At 42.5% G+C, this 20,548-nt stretch overlaps 1 protein-coding gene across 5 annotated transcripts in view; it reads right to left on the reverse strand.

The window, feature by feature from the left end:
* Positions 1-1,743: 1,743 nt before the first annotated feature.
* LOC149084403 (uncharacterized) overlaps positions 1,744-20,548 on the reverse strand; it is a 28,519-nt gene continuing 9,714 nt past the window's right edge. The window contains exons 1-6 of one of the 5 annotated variants that reach the window (XR_016192970.1): positions 11,691-11,858; positions 7,818-9,076; positions 5,798-5,952; positions 4,275-4,400; positions 2,789-2,984; positions 1,744-1,950 (exon numbers count right to left, since the gene is read on the reverse strand). Coding sequence is in view for 3 of the 5 variants with exons in the window: in XM_089234792.1 (XP_089090918.1) it covers positions 1,787-1,950; positions 2,882-2,984; positions 4,275-4,400; positions 5,798-5,952; positions 7,794-9,042 (1,797 nt within the window). In the remaining 2 variants the exon portion in view is untranslated. Of the gene's footprint in view, positions 1,951-2,788; positions 2,985-4,274; positions 4,401-5,797; positions 5,953-7,793; positions 9,077-11,690; positions 11,859-20,548 lie in introns of those variants that run through there. The other 4 variants (XR_016192969.1, XM_089234794.1, XM_089234792.1 and 1 more) reach the window with 4 other exon arrangements.

The following is a 20,548-nucleotide window of genomic DNA, read 5'->3' on the forward strand; positions in this document are numbered from 1 at the left end:
CCCAAATGTTTACTTTCAGACCATTCAGATTATCCTTTTTCTTTTTCAACGGACATTCCGGAGGTCTGTTGGGTAAATCTACATCGTTAGGATTAAGTCACAACTATTTATGAACGTAAAGTCACATATAACTTCGTGACACCTTCTCAACCAGTTTAAGATCAACGTGCCACATTCCATTTTTATGCATATGAATGTAGACTTTTCAGGGCATCAATCAGGCGCTGATTTTGGATGAGGTGAAAAAAATCGTCCACAATTTCACTGTCGAACGCTATCGCTAGTAATGGGCTGACGAAAACTGTATTAAAACTCCGCGAATAGTGCGTTTTCTATCCAGCACCTCCTAGAGATAGAAGGCCCTCCACAGTTTGCTTGTGACGCCAGTAAGTAGTCCATTTTCCCTGAGATTATTCAGGGAAAAAAATTCCCTGCTCGTGCCAGTATCATCGTTGCGCGGAAAAGAAATGATCTGGCTCTATAATATCTGGCTATCTTCTGTTTAGACTAGCGTTTCTTAACATTTTTTTGCACGTGGCCCCCTTTGAAACATATTCTTTTTCTCGTGGCTCCCCGTCTTACCCAGAGTCTTCGACCCTCATCTAGAAGCAAGATCCTTTATACGTATTGAATCGATTTTTTCAGTTAATTTATACTGAATGAAAATTTTGCAAATAAGATTGGCCTCCAGACCACGGAATTTATTGAGTTCCCCGCTAATCCGAGTTCTATTCAGGACCGTCTTAACATCATGGGCCCCCTAGGCAAAGTGATGCTATGGTAGTCCCATACTTAGCCGGAGAAATAAAAACAGCCTACATATTTCCGACTTTTATTTTCAAAATTTATTGTACTATACAAAATATCATAAGGTGGGGGTCACTTATGGACATGAGAACCCCGGACATGAACCCTCACAAGAGTGGGACTGACAGAGCTGCAGCCCGGGGCCTGATGTGGTTTTCATCATTTTTTGTTTTTCACACTACAAATTTAATATAGAGGAGGGGTCTGTGAAAAATCTAGCCGGGGGCCTGCGAAAAACCCAATCCTAGGGAACCTGCTGCAAAATGTAGGTGATGAGGCCTGGGTGGGTCCATGCCCTAAGACGGCCCTTGTTTTGGTGGATTCTGTAAGTATAGTCACTAATATAAAATCATTCTTTCTTCGCACCTTAATTTTTCTTCTCAGCTCTCTGCAGCCCTCCAAACGACCTGTCATGGCCCCTTTCTAAATTTTCTCCCGTGGCCCCCTTGAAGTCTCCCCAGTACCACTAGGGGGGGCCATATGGCCCCCGATTGAGAACCGCTGATTTAGACCACTCTAGAGAGAATATCGTGACTGATGCGCGATTAACGAGTAACTGTTTGAGAAGTTTGCTAGAATTGTTCAAACAGTAACAGAGCGCTATTATGGATTGACTAGGAAAAAGCAGTGTTGGTTGAACCCACAACTGTACAAATACTGAATCATCAAACTTCATTCATAGTTCGAAAAATAGATAGCAGGTGGCAGCACTCTAACAAGCGTTACACACAAAACAAACGTTAGGAAAACACAGAAACATATAGACGCACATTCCAACGTGTACTTTTTCGTTAGAAATTCCACGGAGGAATATGGTCGAAGTCTAGTAGTAATAGTGTTGGTTGCGCGAATAGCATTGCAATAATTTAACATTGGAACGCACAATGTGTCGTTTTTGGCACACAGGCGATGTTTATAAAAAAAAAATCTTCAATTGGGTAGATGAAAATTTTATTACATATAAAAATGGCAACATTTTTTACAAACGTGAAACACATGATTTCATAAACATGAAATTGTACAAATGGTCATGTATGGATCTTGTCGTCATCGTCGGATGCTGCAAATGTTGACATTGTTGGCGTTGGGCATCCGACGTTAAAGGGTACATAGGTGTCAAAGACCCCTCAGTGACCTTGACAACTGCAAGAATTGTATAAAAAAATACATAACATTACCATCATGTTCAAAGGATTCACATGAAAAATTTGAAAAAAAAGTTGCTTAGGGATTTTTATGCGGGGCCGCAACTGGGGGGGAGCAGGCGTGGCTGGTGCCCAGGACACTGGACCAGAGAGGGGCGCAAATTTCACTCTTTAACCCAGGGCCGCAACTAGATGTTTGGTCACTCGGCAAGTGCACATTTTGGCGCCCCCTGGTAATATTGAAGGAGAGGTTTAAGAATAAAATTTGCGCCCCCTCTGGTCCAGCGCCCGGTTCACGAGACCCGCCTGCTTCCCTCCCCCTAGTTGCGGCCCTGCTTTAACCACACCTCCAACATTATAGGAGGCGCCAAAATTTGTGCTTTCCCCGGCACACCAAGTATCTAGTTGCGGCCCTACGTTTAGAGACCCACTATTATAGCCCTGCATTGGAACCAGAACCAATTACAGAGCTTGAAGGGGCCCCTAAAGAAATTGATGGCAGATGGCAGCACTACTTATAACAAGCATTACACAGAAACAAACTTCATCTCAGGTTCGCAACACGTACACGCACATTCCAACATGTACCAATTCGTAAGAAGTTCCGCAGAGGAACGTGGATGAGGTGCATGTCTGGTTTAGTAGCGTAGTATTACGCTTAACAATCGATTGCGGTGTCCCCAGTGCTTTTCCAATGGTAAAGCACTGGGCTGTGATGCTGCACAGTGCAGAACGGTTTTTAAAGGAAAAGCTCACTCATCACACCAGCTACGTGTTAAGAAAAGGGTAGGGGGTGCCCAGTGCAATTGCTTTATCCATGGATCTAAGAGACCTACCTATATATTCGGCGTCTAAATAATCCATTAGGACATCGAAGTTTGACGGAACAATTTATTGAACACACAACAATCAACGAAGCATATTCTCACATGATGGCAAAGTCTTTTTCTTGGCATCCTGTTGGCTGTTGCTTCTGGGTCTCCTCTTCCTTTTTTGGATGCCTTCTTTCTTCATGGCCTGTGGTCTTTCCACCTTCGCCAGAATAGACAAAAAAAAGTAATCAAAAGCCGAGTACAATTTACTAATATATTCCGAGAAAATATTCGGTGTTTCCTCGAAAATAAGATCTCGTCTAATATTGATTTTTGCTCCAAAAGATGCATTAGGGATTATTTTCGAGTTACGTCCAATTTTTTCTGATGCAGAGAAATCACATAATCATCTGCAAATAATTAATCTACATATTTTGGCTAAAATTTCTTACGACTTCATAAGCCATTGGCCTTATTCTCTTATGTCTAACAAGGTAGCTCTTAAAATGAGCATTTCTTGTCTGTGGGGGCCACAGACCACATAATAATAATGACCACAAATTGGATTTAACCCTTGTAGAGTATAAATTTTAATTTGATCATTTATTTTTACATTGTCGGAAGCATCATGCGGCCCGCGGGCCAGCTGTTGGCTACATAAAGCATGAAGGAGGGAGATAGAGCTGGAATTTATTACAGCGAAACCTTGCTGCAACGGTACTCGACGTAATGATAAATCCCTCTGCAACGATATTTTATCTAGGTCCGCAGCAGGCCCGTACCCAGAAATTTCATTCGGGGGAGGGTGGGGGCGACCAAAATGATAGAACAATAGATTTGGCCATCTTTTCCCCTTTTTTCGGTCATTTTCTCACATTTCGGGGGGACACCAGACCCCATGTCTTCCCCCCCCCCCCCGCTACGCCCTTGGTCCCCAGAGTATCGTTATATCGAAGTTTTACTGCATTTCTCCCATCTACTCTGGACTCAGTTAACTCGCCTTGGGAAGAGGTTCAGTAAAATATAAATAATAATGATTAAACACACACACACACACATATACACATATATATGGAGAAAAAATCCATTTAAATCACAAAATGGACGTAAAGCAACAGTAGTTCTGCCTTTTGAAGAACCCATGTAAAAATGAGATGCCAAAATGGGAGTAAAACGTTTTAATCATTTTGGCGCCTTTGTGTAGAAGGAGTGTGATTATATTTTCGTAATGCATTGTAAGTTTGCAATTTTATACAGAAATGTCCCCCTAAAAAAGGATTTCTGAAATGTCACGGTTCTTATTACTGGGGGGGGGGGGGGTTCCACGTTTTGTCCCGGTTTCTCGAGCACCTCACCTGGCCACCCTAAGCCAACCAAACGGCTAACAGTGACTAACAAAAAACAACGGCCGGAAAGCAAACCGGGGGACGGCATCTTTCCGTACGGACGAGACCGGTGCGTGTGTGAAAGGGGCCCATAAACCATCTTTCCGCGGTGAGACAATACTTACGCCATGGAGCTTGAAGTAGAGGCCACAGGCATTGCAGACCGGTTCGCCGTTTCTATTCCGTCGCCACAGGGTCGTATTCGTTGTGCCACAATTCGAACAGGTCTGGTTCACTCGCCTATTCGTCGTCTATAAGGAAAAAAAAAAAATTATTACAATGTTTCGCAATTACTTCGTGTAACCAGTGCATTTAAGGGCACCATGGGTCCCGGGCAAAGTTATGTTCTATGATTCGGAAAATGCATGCTCACCTATACATGGGTATTCAGGAAAATCGCAGAACCAGAGTTCATATAATCACGAGATCCACCCCCATATTCATTTTAGATCCCCGGGCCGCGGCCAAGTGGTCCTACCCTGAGGCACGTGTTGAGAATCTTCGTCTTTTTCAAGACTTTTGATCATAGAGAAACGCAAGACCAGAATTCTCCGGTCATAGCCCTGCATCCTGCTGCGGGGCCCTAAGGGTTCCCAACTACGAGGCTCAAATGCGAGCCGATCTCTCCTTTAAAAACAATCACCTTAGAGAGCAGCAATAGGCCTAAACGGTACAATTATTCAATCATTACAATTCACTCATAGTTAAAAAAAATCGATGGCAGCACTATAACAAGAATTACGCAGAAACAATCTTCACGTTAGGTTCACAACACGTACACCCACACTTCAACATGACCAATTCGTTAGAAGTTCCGCAGAGGAACGTGGATGAGGTGCATGTGTGGTTTAGTAACAGGGCCCCCAGGCCAGATTTTTTACGGACACCTCCATAGGAAATTCATAGTGTAAAAAAAACGACAATTGATAATAATCGCCACAGGCCCTCTTAATACGGCCCTGGCTCGGATCTTGCCTTTATGGTCGAGATTTGGATTTATGAATCGACTTATGAAGTGAATTGAATTTCTAGGGGTGCTTCACCCCGTGTTACAATTTATTTTGGGTATTTGAGCACCCTCAGCAACCTCTCCCCCCCCCCCCACCTTCCCATGGATCAGTAAGAGGTCGTCCGCCCTCATGGATTCTAAATAATTTTACATTCTAATGTAAGATTTTAATTTCGAGTATCTCGTTACAATCCACCCCCTCCCCCCTCCTAGGGACCCAGGGATTTAAAGGAACTCCCTCTGAAATAAAAAACTTGTCTTGGTGCCCATGGATCCGATCTCCAATATTTGCCATCTCCATATTACCTATAAAAATATTAGGTTTGAGTTTCCCCCCCCCCCCTACAGGGCCGGAACTAGAGAGGGCAAAGAGAATAACTATCCTAGGTGGCAAACTTCTGGGGGGGGGGCGGCAAATTTTGAGAAGGAACAAAAATAACTCAATAATATAAACTCAATGATTTAATAACAATGTTTCTTTTGTTCCGGTCCCTCAAGATTTCTGAAATTGCTCCCACCCCACCCTTCCCTCCCCTCAGCTCCGGCCCTAAACACACACGGGTTGGGAATCACTACCCGCTAATAAATTAATACTTTCAGTACAAACAAATATCAACAAATTGTATAAAAATGACTCACCAGCCTTTTCTGCGGCTTGATCTGAGCACGAACAGTCCTTGAGTCCAGGCCACAGGCGTTGCAGAGGTAATGACCATTGCCATCTATTCGCCACAGTGATGTCGACATGGCGCCGCATTTGACGCATTCTCGATCCTCTGGCAATCCCACGTATTCTGTGCAATAAATTCGTAAATATGTAGTTTAAAAATTCATATAAATTGAAGGAATAGGGATACTCTCGAAGCGGTTTGCGAAAAAGTTATTCAAAAATGAAGAATGGTTTTTCTTTTGATAGAGGGCTCTTTACGGACGAAAATCGCTGGAAATATGCAAATCAGGGTCCTATAAATGCAGGGTGTGAGATTAACAACTCGTTTCTGATTTTTTCGTGTTTCTGGCACTTACATAAGGTAAATACTGTGATGTTGAACATTAGTGTATAAAAGACTATTGGAGGAGCTGTTTTAGTTCAGCGAATTTTACTACCACGGAATCCCCAGCTGAAGCTTTAAAAACGTTTCGGACACAGAAGATGTTGAAGAAATGTTCAGGTCCAGTCAGTAATGATCTGCTTTTGTGCAACGCCCTCTATGGTAAAAAAAATGAAATTGAAGTGATATTTTTTCTATAAAATACCCTTGTGAGAATAACTTTTACGTAAAACCACATTCAAATGTACCAAATTCCTTCAGTATTTATGAATTCGTAAACGTTAAGTTACGTTATTGTTGTTAACCCATTGTTAACTCCGTTAACAAAGGGTTATATACAGGGTGCGTCTCAAGAGGAATAAAAATTGCACTGGAACATGGGTGTCGCAAAGCACGTTGAAAGGATGAAAATCGCGAAAAACGCATGCGCTGGGGTAGGATCACGCGCTGCGGACGACGTAAATTAGCACTATTGCGGCAGTAAAGAACGTGTAGCAGTTATTCGTCTGTTTCAATGAGCATCGTGATGGCTGACTACACGAACGAGGAATAATACGCTGATATGCATCTGATTTACGGTCGAGCAGATGGCAATGGGCGCTTATCGCAGCGGATGTACCGACAGCAATATCCGATGAGGAGTTGTCCGCACCGTACTACCTTCGCCACGATCGATCGACTACTACGGGAGACGGGGACCTTCCACCCAGCACGGCACGAGATGCAGGGGGACCGCGCAATGTACGCACTCCTCAAATGGAAGAAACTGTACTGCAACGGTTTGCAATTCCCCGTCGACAAGTACATGAGCGGTTGCAGCTGAACTCTATGTTCGGCACCCGGCGGTCTGGAACCGCGTCTGGGAATCGTTTTTACGTCGTTGTAGACTGTGCAATGACACGTCAGTGGCCCTCCCTTTCAACAACTCTTATAAATCGAAAACAAACAAATCTTTTTGTAGTAATTAAGCCGGGTTTTCCTAGGTATAGGTGTTTTGCGCCGCGTGAAAGGAACAGTATAATTTCACGTCGGCAGCAACGTGTTAAGCGTTTGTGCTTGCCTACGGGGCGCATCAGATCAGGACGGCTATATTATAGTATATGGCCTTGGCATCAGCTACTCTGTCGTCTGCATGCTCCGGTTTGAAGGGAAGGGAAATAAAACACACAAGAGTGAAGAAAACATCGGGCAAAACGCGAGGCGCACGACGCATTTGACTCCTCCAGAAGCAGTCGGCCAATCACGCCCGACGTAAAGCGCGGTCGTGAGCCGTATTGCGCTCTGTAGGACTGCTTTTCTTATTGGTGAGTGGACGGTGTGTCACGCTGGGTGAATCACGTTGCGCGCGGCACAGGAAACCTGTTCCTAGGAAAACCCGGCTTTATTGTACTAACGTTCCAACCTGACGAATCGAAACCTACATGCGTTCTTCGCTATTTGCACCCTCTCAACGTGGTTTGCGACACCATGTTCCATTACAATTTTCGTTCCTCTTGACGCCTACTAACAACCCCCTGAGTTTTTCGGTCCATTAACAGAAACACCCCGTATAAATATTGTTACTGTAATTTGAATAAACTCACCCTGTCCCGGGTGATGACTCTTACCATCAGCGTAATAAGGCGAGTGCTGCAAACTGCTTACGGAATGATCTAAAAGGCCCCAAGGCGTCGTTGATGCGTCTGGGCTGAGATAGGGATGGCCGAAGCTAGCTCCTGTCCTGCTTGTATTATTGCGTTCTGGAGCGATGCTCTCAGTTCCAAGAGAGCTAAGACCGCACGCTAACGCTGGGATGCCGTGATGGTTGCTCCACGGGTGTCCGGTCTGTCCAATCACGGTGAGGTGACCAGAAGTGGATGGAACAGCAGGCCTAGTGTGGTGCTGGCCATCCTGCAACGTGGAGGCGTGCTTCTCTGCCAGCCAGTTCTCGCCATATGGATCCGTTTTGGGGTTCACTTCAAGCACCGTTAGATACGCCGTTTGAGCAATACTGTCGTGTATTTGATTATCTGCACCATCAATTTCTCCGGACCAGTTCTTACCGTCAGAAATCCCCACGCTATGGTCACTTTTAATTTTAGGATCCGGATCCTGAGCGGACGTCGGAACGACAGCTTCCGATTCCTCTACCTCGTCGTTGGAGACTATATTAAAATCAGATGGTTCAATTTTCACCCATTTCTCTTGAACGCGATGGTTCTCGAACCAGTGATGATGATGGTGATCACCTTGTTTCGCTGGCCATCGGTGAGCTTGGTGATGATCCTGATAAGAGTCCCGTTCAGGGTCACCATCATGTATTTGGTGCTCGCCACTGGTTGGATGCATTTCCCATAGTTCTAAAGAACTCCGGTTCAACAAGACGTGGTTTGTGGTGTTCTGAGGTTGTCCTAGGATCGGTTTCTGGTCTGAACCAGTGTCTGGATTTGGAGGGATCCACGGATCTCCACGTTCGATCTTTCCGTTAGAAGTTGAAGATATCTCCGTCCATAGTTTCTCTGTGTCAGTTTTGACTCGCGTGAGTTGATGAGACGACTCAGCCTGGTTTTGATGGTCCAGAGCATTGCAATTTTGCTCTGCGGGATGATCTGTTAGCCAAGATTTTGGCAATGGCTCCTGTATCAAGACTTCTGGGGGATGTCGATCGTATTTAGTTATTCCGAAGTCCATCAGTTTGATGCAATCGTCCTTATTCTTCGCCGGTATGTCTCTATTTATGGACGGACCAAGAAGTAGCTTGGGATCATGGACACCTTGTCCAAACCCTGAATTTTTTTTTTCGACATCGTCCGCCACAGACACTGCGGATGCATTTTCTTGATCTTCAGACATTTTATCAAGCTAAATGGAATCCTGCACATTCTTCCTGAAACATACAATAAATATCTCGTAATGACTCTGGATTAACTTCGCAAAACGAAAATCCTTTCTCAAGTAAGGAAAACAAACCCTTACATCTCTAGGATGGGATGGAATGTGAAACAAAATTTGTGAAACATATTCATTTCTGTTTTACGTTTCGTTCGGACACCATTGTGTCGTTACTGTACAGTCTCGATAATTCGAGTCCCCGGGAAAAGAGAAAACCGCGGATATAAAAGATAGACCGCGGATTATCCGGAGACCAGGGGCGTAGCCAGAAATTTCGTTCAGGGGGTGGCAACCACTTTCATTTCGGGGGGTACCCAAGTGATAGAACAATAGATTTGGCCATCTTTTTCCCTGTTTTCGGTCATTTTCATTTACTCACATTTCGGAGGGACCAGATCCCCAAGTCCCCCCCCCCCCGCTACGCCCTTGCCGGAGCCTCCATAAAGTTCGCGGTTCCGGATAATCCGCGGTGGTGGGGGAATTTTTTGAAATTCCTTCTCAAAGCGCTTTCCGTATTTCTTTTGTTTGATTTTTCTAACGAATGCAAGTAATTTCACTTTCGGGGGGGGGGGGTCTTAATCTCTCCAGTCTGGTATTTACAGTGGACTTTCAGGAGAGAATCTTCCATAGGCCCACACATGGGCCCCCCAGGAAAAGTAATTCTTTTGAGGCCCTGCAACACTAATTTACATGTATACTCCTCGAAAAATTTCACTCACAGTAAAACCTCTGGTTTGGTGGGGACCCCACCGTCGCCACAGTGGTGGTCGGCTGAAGTTGGTTTTCTGTGGTTCCCAATTTTGAGGCGCGAGTGCGAGCCGATCTCCCGTGTAAAAAGTCTCGCCACAGAGAGCAACAAGCCTACAACAGAGCAATCATTGCACTTCACTCACAGTTAGAAAAAAATGCCCAGATGGCAGCACTACACATAACAAACGTTACACAGAAACGAACTTCACGTCAGGTTCACAACACATATATGCACATTCCAAAATGTACCAATTCGTTAGAAATTCTGCAGGGGAATGTGGACGTGGTGCATGTGTGGTTTATATAGTAGTTGTAAAACCTCCTTTAACGGCCACCTTCGAACAACGGCCACTTTTTGTTGGAACCGAACGCGTCTGACCTTTCTGATTCCAAGTACCAGTAGAATGCCTGAAACAATTTGACGGACCATTTGCGTCCCGTATTACGGGACATCCTTCAATTTTGGTTTGTAAAGTTTTTTTATACATTAAATATTAAATATGTACTAAGGTCATGAATACATAACGTTTTCATAATATACAAATTATATTATGATAATTATGACAATAATTTTCAAATCAAATTTATACATTGCACTTTATAATTAATTTTTGTAAAACATATTTACCATGGGATGTTCATTTCACATATTAATGATAATTGGCAAAATGTCCCGTATTTTACCCCATTTAAGATCACAGTTTAATATTTTTTTCATTGAAATATGGTCATCTGATCATTTGAATTTTTTTTTTCTTTGTGAAATAAATTTTTTGTTTATAACGATTTGTAGCAGTCCTTCGTCTCCTCAACTTGCAGCCATTAGAAAATTGCATTTGAGTGGCAATAAATTGAATTTTTTTTTGACTGAAATTTGTGATACACCCCGTATGTATCGCATTTCGTAGGACCGCAATCCCCGACATTTTCCCGTATGATGTGTGTTGAACCCGAGTATGAAGGTATAATTTTTATTTGAACCCATATGTGGGGGAAAAAAAACTAGCATCAATATTACATAGGTTGAATAATTTTTCCTCTCATCCAGTTAGAATTAATTTTATCAAGTGTGCTTGAGGGTCATCGTCGCGGACCATAGGTTGAGAAACACTGGATTAGTTTGAAACGGATTCTTTTTTCAACCGCAATGAAAAACAAAAGCACGATCGCTAATCGAGAAAGAAACTTTTACTACGCAAATTTCGCGTGCCGTATTTCTGCAAGCGAAAGCCGAGAGACGAGGTTCATGGGCCCTGGCATCCTGGAGCAGGGCCCCTAAACTACTAAACCAGACATACATGTACCTCGTCCATATTCCTCTGCGGAACTTGTAACTAATTGGTACATGTTGGATTAAATTTATAGATGGAGCCCCCTTCTCATCCAATCTCATAAGCCCCCCCTGAAATCTCTCCTCATGGCAATAAGATGAGATCCAACTGACTACACCCCCGTGCCTATAAAATAAAAGCCACAGAACCCTTCGCAAAATAACATCCAAAAAATCATGGACACTTTTATCCCGACGACACCGTGAAATATATCCAATGAAGACCCAGAGCCTGTTTTTCACATAGGTGAACGGGGCCCATATATTTTCAGCAGCCCCAAAACCCCAAAATTAGCTGTCTTTTTGTATTTTAGGCACTTCCCACATGCCTTCCTCTCCCTGCGTACACTTCTAAACTACCCCAACAATAAATAAATAAATAAATAAATAAGTGGGGGAGGGTAAAAATTCACTTGCCCATGGCCCGAACTCATGAGAAACATGCCCTGCGTGTACCCCCTGGGTAAGCGTGAACCATCCTTTTCTAGACGGAAATTTTAGATGCTCAAAAAGAAGACCAAAAACTTACCGACATGAAACGGGGGTAGAGTTAGAGTTGGACCACTTCCTCAATGGCAACGCCGCACGGGCTGTTGATTTAGATTGACTTCCAAGTCCCAAAATGGGTCCCGATCCACTGATGTACCTCCAAACAACTCCCGTTTACACTGCAGTAAATGACTCCCTGATTCGGTTTGGTCTCTTGCGGTTACGCTTGCTTTCTAGTGGGTTGTCATGTGACGTCACGAGCACGTGGTAAATTTCCGAAGGTCAGGGGTCAAGGGGCACGTCACCCACAGGGAGGGGGGAGGGGAGCGCTACTTGTGGGAACGATTGGGGTTTTTTTAGACATATTTGTTTTCCTTAGGACATTATCCCACGAACCCGTTAAGACAAGTTATTGCCGGTGGTTGTGTTGTTATCACAGAGAGAGCTCGAGAGCTCAATCGGAGGGGGGGGGGGGTGAGCCAGGCACGAATCCTGGGGGGGGGGAGACGATCATCGCAGGAGCTGGATTAAATGCGGGCAATATTGGTCTATCCCGTAAAATACAGGAACCAAAGTACCTGAAATTATTCCCACTTTTATAGTAGTTCGACTTACAGTAGATGCACTGCACCGTCTTAACAGATGGTGCCCAACCAACCACAGACCGGGGGCCTCAAGTGCAGGGCCGCAATTGAGAGGGGAGCAGGTTGGTCATTTGCCCCGGGTGCCGGATCAGAGGAGCACAAATTTCATCCTTTAACCTCTCCTTCAACATTATTATAAGGGTGTACCAAAATGCGTCCTCGCCTCTCGCTGACCAAGCATCTAGTTGCGGCCCTGCTCACCCACGTGCATAATAATAATTTATATTTGAATAATTACATACAATAATTATTGGAGAAAATATAATTCCATAATTACATTGAAACAAATAATTTTCGAATTATATCGAATGAAATAATATCAGAATTATATGGAAAGAAATAATTTCAGAATTATATTGAAAATAATTATTTCAGAATTATATTGAAAAGAATTATTTCAGAATTATATTGAAAAGAATTATTTCAGAATTATATTGAAAAGAATTATTTCAGAATTATATTGAAAAGAATTATTTCAGAATTATATTGAAAAGAATTATTTCAGAATTATATTGAAAAGAATTATTTCAGAATTATACCAAATTCCCTCATTCCCATGCTTTTGGTCACTCACTAACCTGGCCCTATGCTCTCCGGGTCACTTTCGGTCATTCACTCATTCACAGCATTAACATGCTTGCAAACTGGTTTGATAACTCAGATACGTGTACACGCTTTAGGTCACTATTTTGCGACCTGGTCACTTGCTCTAGGTCGCTGTTTCGATCACTCACATGCTTGCGAAATCTCGTTTCTAGGTCACCCGTTTGGGCCTCACTCTCAAGGAAGAAGCAGTCATAGTTTTACCGCCGTGGGCAACACACAAATTTAGTCACTCTTCTCCCATTGTAGCATTGCCGTCTTAACGTATGGTCCCGGGGGGGGGGGGGGACTCAGAAAAACGAGAACAACTTGAATTTTTCAATAATTTTCAAGGTAGGGTCTCAGAAAAGTCACTTGGCCCTGGGGGGGGGGGGGGGCATGATGCTCCTAAGACGACCCTGCACTCAAATTCAATTTTATTGCCATTATTATTGTTACAAAAATATAAATCAAACAAAAAAAATCCTTCAAGGGATCATATAGGAATGGCACTTTAGTCTAATTTTCTTGACAGCTCATTCCTCAAATTTTTTGCTCCCCTCCGAACCATAGGCGGAGATAGACTTGGAAGTCTGTGGGGGGAACGGTCGTTATTGATGGGGGGGGGGGGGGCACGATGATGATGATGATGTCAATTCATATATGCATATATACATTAGATAGGTCGACTTCACCTTTGACGCTTGGGGGGAGGGGCAATGCTCCTCGCCCCCCCCCCCTCCCCGTATCTCCACCCATGCTCCGAACTAGCCACCTCCCCCCGTAAATACATCTCTGGCCCTGGTTATTTATGAACAAGAGCCTCTCAAAGAGCGCACCCACTACAAAAAAAATTTAATTGACGCAAATATAGGGCTACCAACCGTCCTCCTTTTTGATGTCATTTCAAGCGTCCTCCTACGTTTCGGAAAGTTCGCCTTTTGTCCTCTTTCTTCAGGTTTCCGGAATTATTTTCCCATTTTTTCTGGTGGGGGGGGGAATTTTTTCCCCTCTACCATGAAACAAATTTCTTCAATTTCTTCATTGATATGAGTATTTTTGTGTCGTCTCCCCCCCACCCACTCATCAACCCACCAATAGCTGCGTTGAAATTCCCAGAATTTTTCGGTTTCTGCCTTTTTTTTAGCGTTCTGTTTTAGAGTTGGGAAAGAAGATTATTGTTGTAGCTGATTTTATTGTTCAGACTAGTGGCGCCATCCATTGGGGAAACTGGGATAAGTGTCGGAACGTCAGTAAGATTGCGTGCACAGACGTCCTCCGTTCTCAGTCTTCGAATCTCGTAACCCTACCACGACCACCTAGATAACCGGTTATATAGGAGGTCGTGACCCTACACGCCACTAGTCACGAGCACTGTCTTGTACCTATCATCAAAAGAGCACCCTTACGCCAAGTTTGACATACAAATGCATGAAATCAGGATGATATCAATTCTTCAATGCAATTAGCACCAGGTTTTTAATTGGAACGTTGATCAAGTGCTCGCGAGCACGAGATCGGACACGAGCATCGAGCACTCTGGGTGCTTCAGGGAGCACCGTGGTGCTCGCGAGCAAAGGGTTGAAGATGCCTGCCCCACGCAATTAGGTATCTTGCCCCTCTCAATTTTGCCTCTTGAATAGGCCTCACCTCTCAAAATTTCAAATTAGAATTTTCGCTGTGTGTAGCGTCATCTATTATACTCTTTGCGAAGTTGAAATAAGAATTACAGGATTATTGTATTTATTGATTTATTCACTCTAAATTTTTTCCCCGCACAGTTTATTTTTATTAAAAAAAAAAAAATTTTAAATAATTTATGATATGTCTCTCTTTTTGACATCATTTCAAGCGTCCCCCTGCGTTTTAGGAAATTTTCTTTATATTTTATCCTTTTCAAATTTTTATATGCTCATTCTTTTACCACTTTCAAGCATACATCCTCATTAACATGTAATGAGTTGTTTTCCACTGAGGGTTACCAACCGTTCTTCTTTTTGATGTCATTTCCAGCGAACTCCAGCGTTTTAGGAAAAATTCGCCATTTTATCCTTTTTCAGGTTTCCAGAATTATTTTTCTTTCCGGTGAAAACATGTTTTTCTCCACTTTGAAACATATATACCGTATATACTCGTGTATAAGCCGACCCCCGAACTTCAGGACCACCAAAACAGCAATAAATTGAAAACCCGTGTATAAGCCCAAAAATTCCGTGAATTTCAGAGAAAAAAAAATCTTATATTTTCATGCAAAATGAATAGCTTACGAAAAATTTGCAATAGAAAATGATTCAAACTTTTTAATCCATTTCTTCTAAGTCTCCAAGCTCATGGTAATCCATCAGATCATCATGGAGGGTGGGGGAAGGGGGGGGGGGGTTGCAGCATCTTCGTTTTTATCTTCATCTAGGCTGTCATGGCCATTGTCACTTTCAAAGACGATATCATCTTCAGTTCCGTCCATCGCATTGCTGATACAACACTTTTTGAAGGATCGGATGATAATTTCGATGGAAACAATTCCACACGCCTCATGTACCCATTAGCACACTAGACCAATGTCAAGTTTCTTCAAGACACAACTTTTTTTAGTTTCTTTATCATCGGAACTCATCCATTCGATCCACAAACTCTTCAAATAGTCTTTGTTTGTTGATGCTTTACATCTAAAGGCTGTACAATCGACGTTAGCCACCTCCAACCAATGAGGTTTTCGATTTCTTTGCCTCGGCTTTGACATTACCAGTTCTGTGGGGGTTTGAACGTATCCCATACCAATAATGTTAGTTTCTTGAACACTGCTACAAAAATGACTACCGATTGCGGGGATCGATATTTTCTCATCAAAAACTGACCCGAGTATAAGCCCACCCCCCCACTTGGGGAACGAATTTTTCCAGGAAAAAACTCGGGTTATAGACGAGTATATACGGTACATATATTTCTTCATTTATTTGAGTGCTTTCGTGGTGCCCCCCCCCCCCCCACCACATTCATTCACCAATAACCATCGAAATTCCCAGAATTTTTTGTTTCGGCTTTTTTAGCGGTTCTGTTTTAGAGTTGGGAAAAATTATTGTTGTGGTCAGTTTTATTGGTCAGTATAGTGGTACAAACTAGGCTTATCAGATCCGAAAACTGAGAAAGGAGGACGTCTGCGCACATACCCTTAGTGACGTCGCTTATCCCAATTTCCCCAATAGACGGCGTCACTATTGCGATCAATGGAAACCAACCACGACAATAATTTCTCCCAACTCTTAAAACAGAACCGCTCAAAGCAGAAACAGAAAATATTCTGGGAATTTCGACGGCTATTGGTGAATTTGCGCGTACGAAAAAACACAAAAACACTCATGCAAATGAATAATTATGTGGTCCCACCCGGGCATGGCCCAAGGAGGGCCTCAAGAGAAGAGGGGCCTCAGAAAAACGAGAATTGGCCAGGTAGGGGCCTTAGTAACATCACTTGGCCCGGGGAGCCCCATGATGCTCTTAAGACGGCCCTGTCTCTAGCTCACTCATGCCTACACGCTTTCACTCCCATGCTTACACACTCTTTCGGTCCTTCCCGAGCTTGCACACGCTCTAGGTCCTTTTAGTCTCTCACTGACCTGATCTTGCTCTCTAGGAATTCCTTTGGCTACTCCTACGCTCACAGAGTCTATAGGTCATTCTTTTGGCGTCACTATCCTACTCTCACAAAATCGCTAGATCACTCACCGATATGGTCCATCGCTTTCTGTGTCACTCTTTGTTCATTGTCATGCTCGCACACTCTCTAGGTTCCTCTTTAGATCACTCACTAACCTAACAGCACCTTGTTCTGTAGATCACCCATTTGGTCACTCTCTTGCTTGAACACTGTCTTGGTCACTGAAGCGCTTTCGCATTCTTTTAATCAATCACATGCTTGTAAACTCGTTAGATCACTCACCTACTGGCAAACTCTCTTGGTCATTCGTTTAGGCCTCACTCTGTAGAAAGAGGCAGATTTATAGCTGTATTTATAGCTACAATGTATGTATTATACATTGTGTAGTCTAATTTTCTGAACAGCTCAGTCCTCAAATTTATCGCATCTCTCCGAACTGCCACCTTTAGCTATAGCAGTGACCCCCCCCCCCCGTAAATACACCTCTGGCCCCGGATATTTATAAATAAGAAAGCCTCCCAAAGATCGCTCCCCCCCCCCCCCAAAAAAAAAAATTCATTAACGCAAATAAAGTCCACACAAAATCATCTCTCGATATTTCAAGTAACAATTTTTGTTGTGGCGACATCTATACGCTTTTTGATAGAGTTAAAACAAGAATTACTCGATTATTGCATTTACTCATTGGTTCACCTCAATATTTTATGTAAACAGTTATTTATCATGTTAAAAAGCATTTTTAAATACTTTGTTAGACATTCTTTTAATTTTAAAAAATATAGTAAAAGTCAAATTTTTGTAAATTAAATATAAACATGTACATTTTTTTATGAAATGTTTAAGACCTTAAAATTGCAGTGTATTATGTTTGCAGTGTTTATGAAAAACTACTGCTTGAAGATTCATTGATAGCTGAATTTCAAGGAATTGAGTTCTATTACGTTGTCGCTGCGCAACTATTTTTTACAAATTGTGCGGGAATCCGTTAAAATTACGTTAGTTACCATCATCAAAATCAGGGGGGTGTCGAAAGTATTTTCGACCAGTGGGTGCTCACACGGGCACGAACGGGAGGGGGTGGGGGGGAATGGTGTTGACCACTCGCACCTTCTCCGTACGCCTGCGTTGAACGAAAATTAAAAATGTATTTGTAAAAAATGTATATATGTAAAGTGAAAAAAATAAAGAAAAGGTACTTCAACAAATTTTACTAATTCATAACAAGGCTGGACAAGTCAAAAAATTCACTAATTTGGACAGATTTTGTCGGGGGAAAAATCATTTTGTCCCTAATTTTTTTTTTTTTTTTTTGATTTGTCAAGTCCTGTATTATAATACCTTTGTACTGTAAATAAATTGCTTATGAATGCATTTTCTGATGGTACTAACAACGCCACATTAAAAGAGATGTCAGCAAAATTGTAAGTTTAAAATGCGTGATAAGGAGTTTCCTATAGTAACGATAACCCTAGCTTTTAACCAATACCTTTTAATCCTATCATCCCCCCCCCCCCCCACAAAGCAGTAGGCCGAAATCTGCGACGTACGTCGCAGAAAAATCAGTGCTACTGCAGAAAAATTTGGAAAAATTTTAAGAAAAGTGTAGAAAACACTATTATGTTTGTTTTTATATCGCAGAACATTTCCTGTCAGCAGAGGGCTTGTTGCAGAACAATGAAAATGCAAAACATTCTGCTTTGGGGCCGATTACCCGAACATTTTACGTAAATGGCATCCAAAGTGTTTGAAAATATTTCGTTTGACACCCCCCCGCCCCGCACCCCCAATCAATACCACACTAGAAATATCTATAGTGTGGAGTTGCCCCATCCCCCGTCAGAGAGACTTTTTGATGACACTCTAAAGAAGGAGTGACACACTGACAGAATTAACACACTTTAAGTATAACCTTATTCCCAAGCTGTCTTGCAGCACTTACTTTGGAATCTCTGCTCCATAACAACGTTTTTTTTTTCATGGTTCGTAGAATATTTTACAGTATCGTTATATGGGCATTTTACTGCATAATGGTACTGTAAAAAAAATTGCAATGTCACAAAGAAATAACTCGGATAATATTACTGAGTTTGGAAATGCAAAGCTACGATAAACTCCATTTTAATCCGCAAATTTTGTTATTATTCAACCTATTTTCTGCTAATTTCACAGTCTTGTGCACTGAATATTTAAAGAATGGACTCGGCGTGCAACTTTCTGGCTACGCGATACGAAATTTTGCCTTGAATAATAACAGAGCCCGTTTAATGTAACTAATTTAATTCGAATAAAAGATAATCAGTTCTGAAAAATGTCTAGTATACAGAAATACCTACAGAAGAGAAAAAATGTTTTCACTCTTTCGGTGTTCCGAACAATAAATTCCTTAATCACCTTTTCCCAAAGAAATTGAAGCTGTTTTTTTCCTTATGTATATGCAACAGAAGTAAATTGTTCAGACGTTTTTGAGGCATATGGCTGCGCAAATGGGTTTTGATTCGGCGCAGTGCGCTAAAAGAACGTTCTCCTGTTGCAGTCGATGCCGGCACTGTTAAAAAAATTCTCAAAAGTATCACCCCCACCTGATCCATCAACTTGCGTACTTGTGGTGAAGCATTTTTTACTGCTTGCAACACATCTTGCCGCTGTGGTGGTCGAGTGGTTATAGTGCCGGACTCGTGATGCGAGGATCCGGGTTCGAACCCCACAGTGGTGGTCGGCTGAAGTTGGTTTTCTGTGGTTCCCAACTTCAAGGCGCAAATGCGAGCCGATCTCCCCGTTAAAAAGTCTCGCCACAGAGAGCAACAGTCCTACAACGGTAAATCATTCAATCATAACACTTCACTCATAGTTAGAAAAACTGGGGACAGATGACAGCACTACACATAACAAGCATTACACAGAAACAAAAAACTTTACGTCAGGTTGCACTACACGTACACGCACATTCCCGCATGTACCGATTCGTTGGGGGTTTGTTGGGGGGTTCCGCGGGGGGAGGGGTGCATGTGTGGTGTAGCAGTAGTAGGTAGGGCCTCTAAAAAATGGCTCGGGGATCCATGATGTCTTAAGTCAGCCACCTCGTTGGGCAATTTGCCTGTTGTGGCGTTGTATTTGTATTTGTATTTGTATATTTGTATCTTCTACCGTTTGACTGTGTTCATTCTCAGTCGGAGCTGGTAGAAGAATCAACTGAGCTGAAAACCTGCTCAAATCAACATCGGTCCTGAACGCGTCCAAAGCTTCACTGAGGTCGTTTTCATTATAGCTTGTCCCTCGCGTCGCTTTAAGCAAATGGCTTCTAATCTCACCTAACTGTTTGCATTCTGGGCTGCTTTAAATCTTTCTGAAATTTCCATTATTATGATGTCTAGGATTTCAAAGTAATCTTTGCGTATTTTTTCCCCTCAACTGTAAATGTCACTGCGGTTGAAGAGATGATGATTCAAACCGTGCTGGAACTTTTTCCACTTTTGGGGGTTTTGGTTGTCTCAGCTCCAACGATTTCGTTTTCGCGAGATTTTCAGTGCCCGCCCACAAACGTTTGGGCATTGTATAGTATTTTATCATGTGTATATATTGATTATAATTTTTGTTAATTGCATTTTTAATTGGGTTGCTATATTTTTTTTGGAAGTATATGACATCCATATTTTTATGGGCATCTTTTTCTCAGCAACCTCGTTGGGCATTTTGCCTGTTGTTGTGTTGTATTTGTATTTGTTTGAAGTAACTTTCAGTCCTGAAGGTTTTTAATGAAGATATCAGAATATCAGCTGCGTGTAATGCACCGGCTGCGCTGTATGTTGGACTTCGCAGGCCTTCCACCAACTCTTCACAAGTGCCAAATATCAGCTTACATACTCAAAGAGAAAAGTCTCGAACTTTTCCATTTTGATCACGTGTCCTTTTATAGAGTGCCCTCCATGCATCACGAATGAAATCGAGATCTCCCAGAATTTCCTTTAATGTTGCAATTACACGATCATAGTTTTCGAGAAGTCTCTTTATTGCACTTAC

The sequence above is a fragment of the Pholcus phalangioides genome, unplaced genomic scaffold (genome assembly GCF_987345545.1).
Source record: "Pholcus phalangioides strain wild (caught in Gottingen) unplaced genomic scaffold, Ppha-v1.0 ptg000008l_1, whole genome shotgun sequence".
NCBI classification, from domain to species: domain Eukaryota; kingdom Metazoa; phylum Arthropoda; class Arachnida; order Araneae; family Pholcidae; genus Pholcus; species Pholcus phalangioides.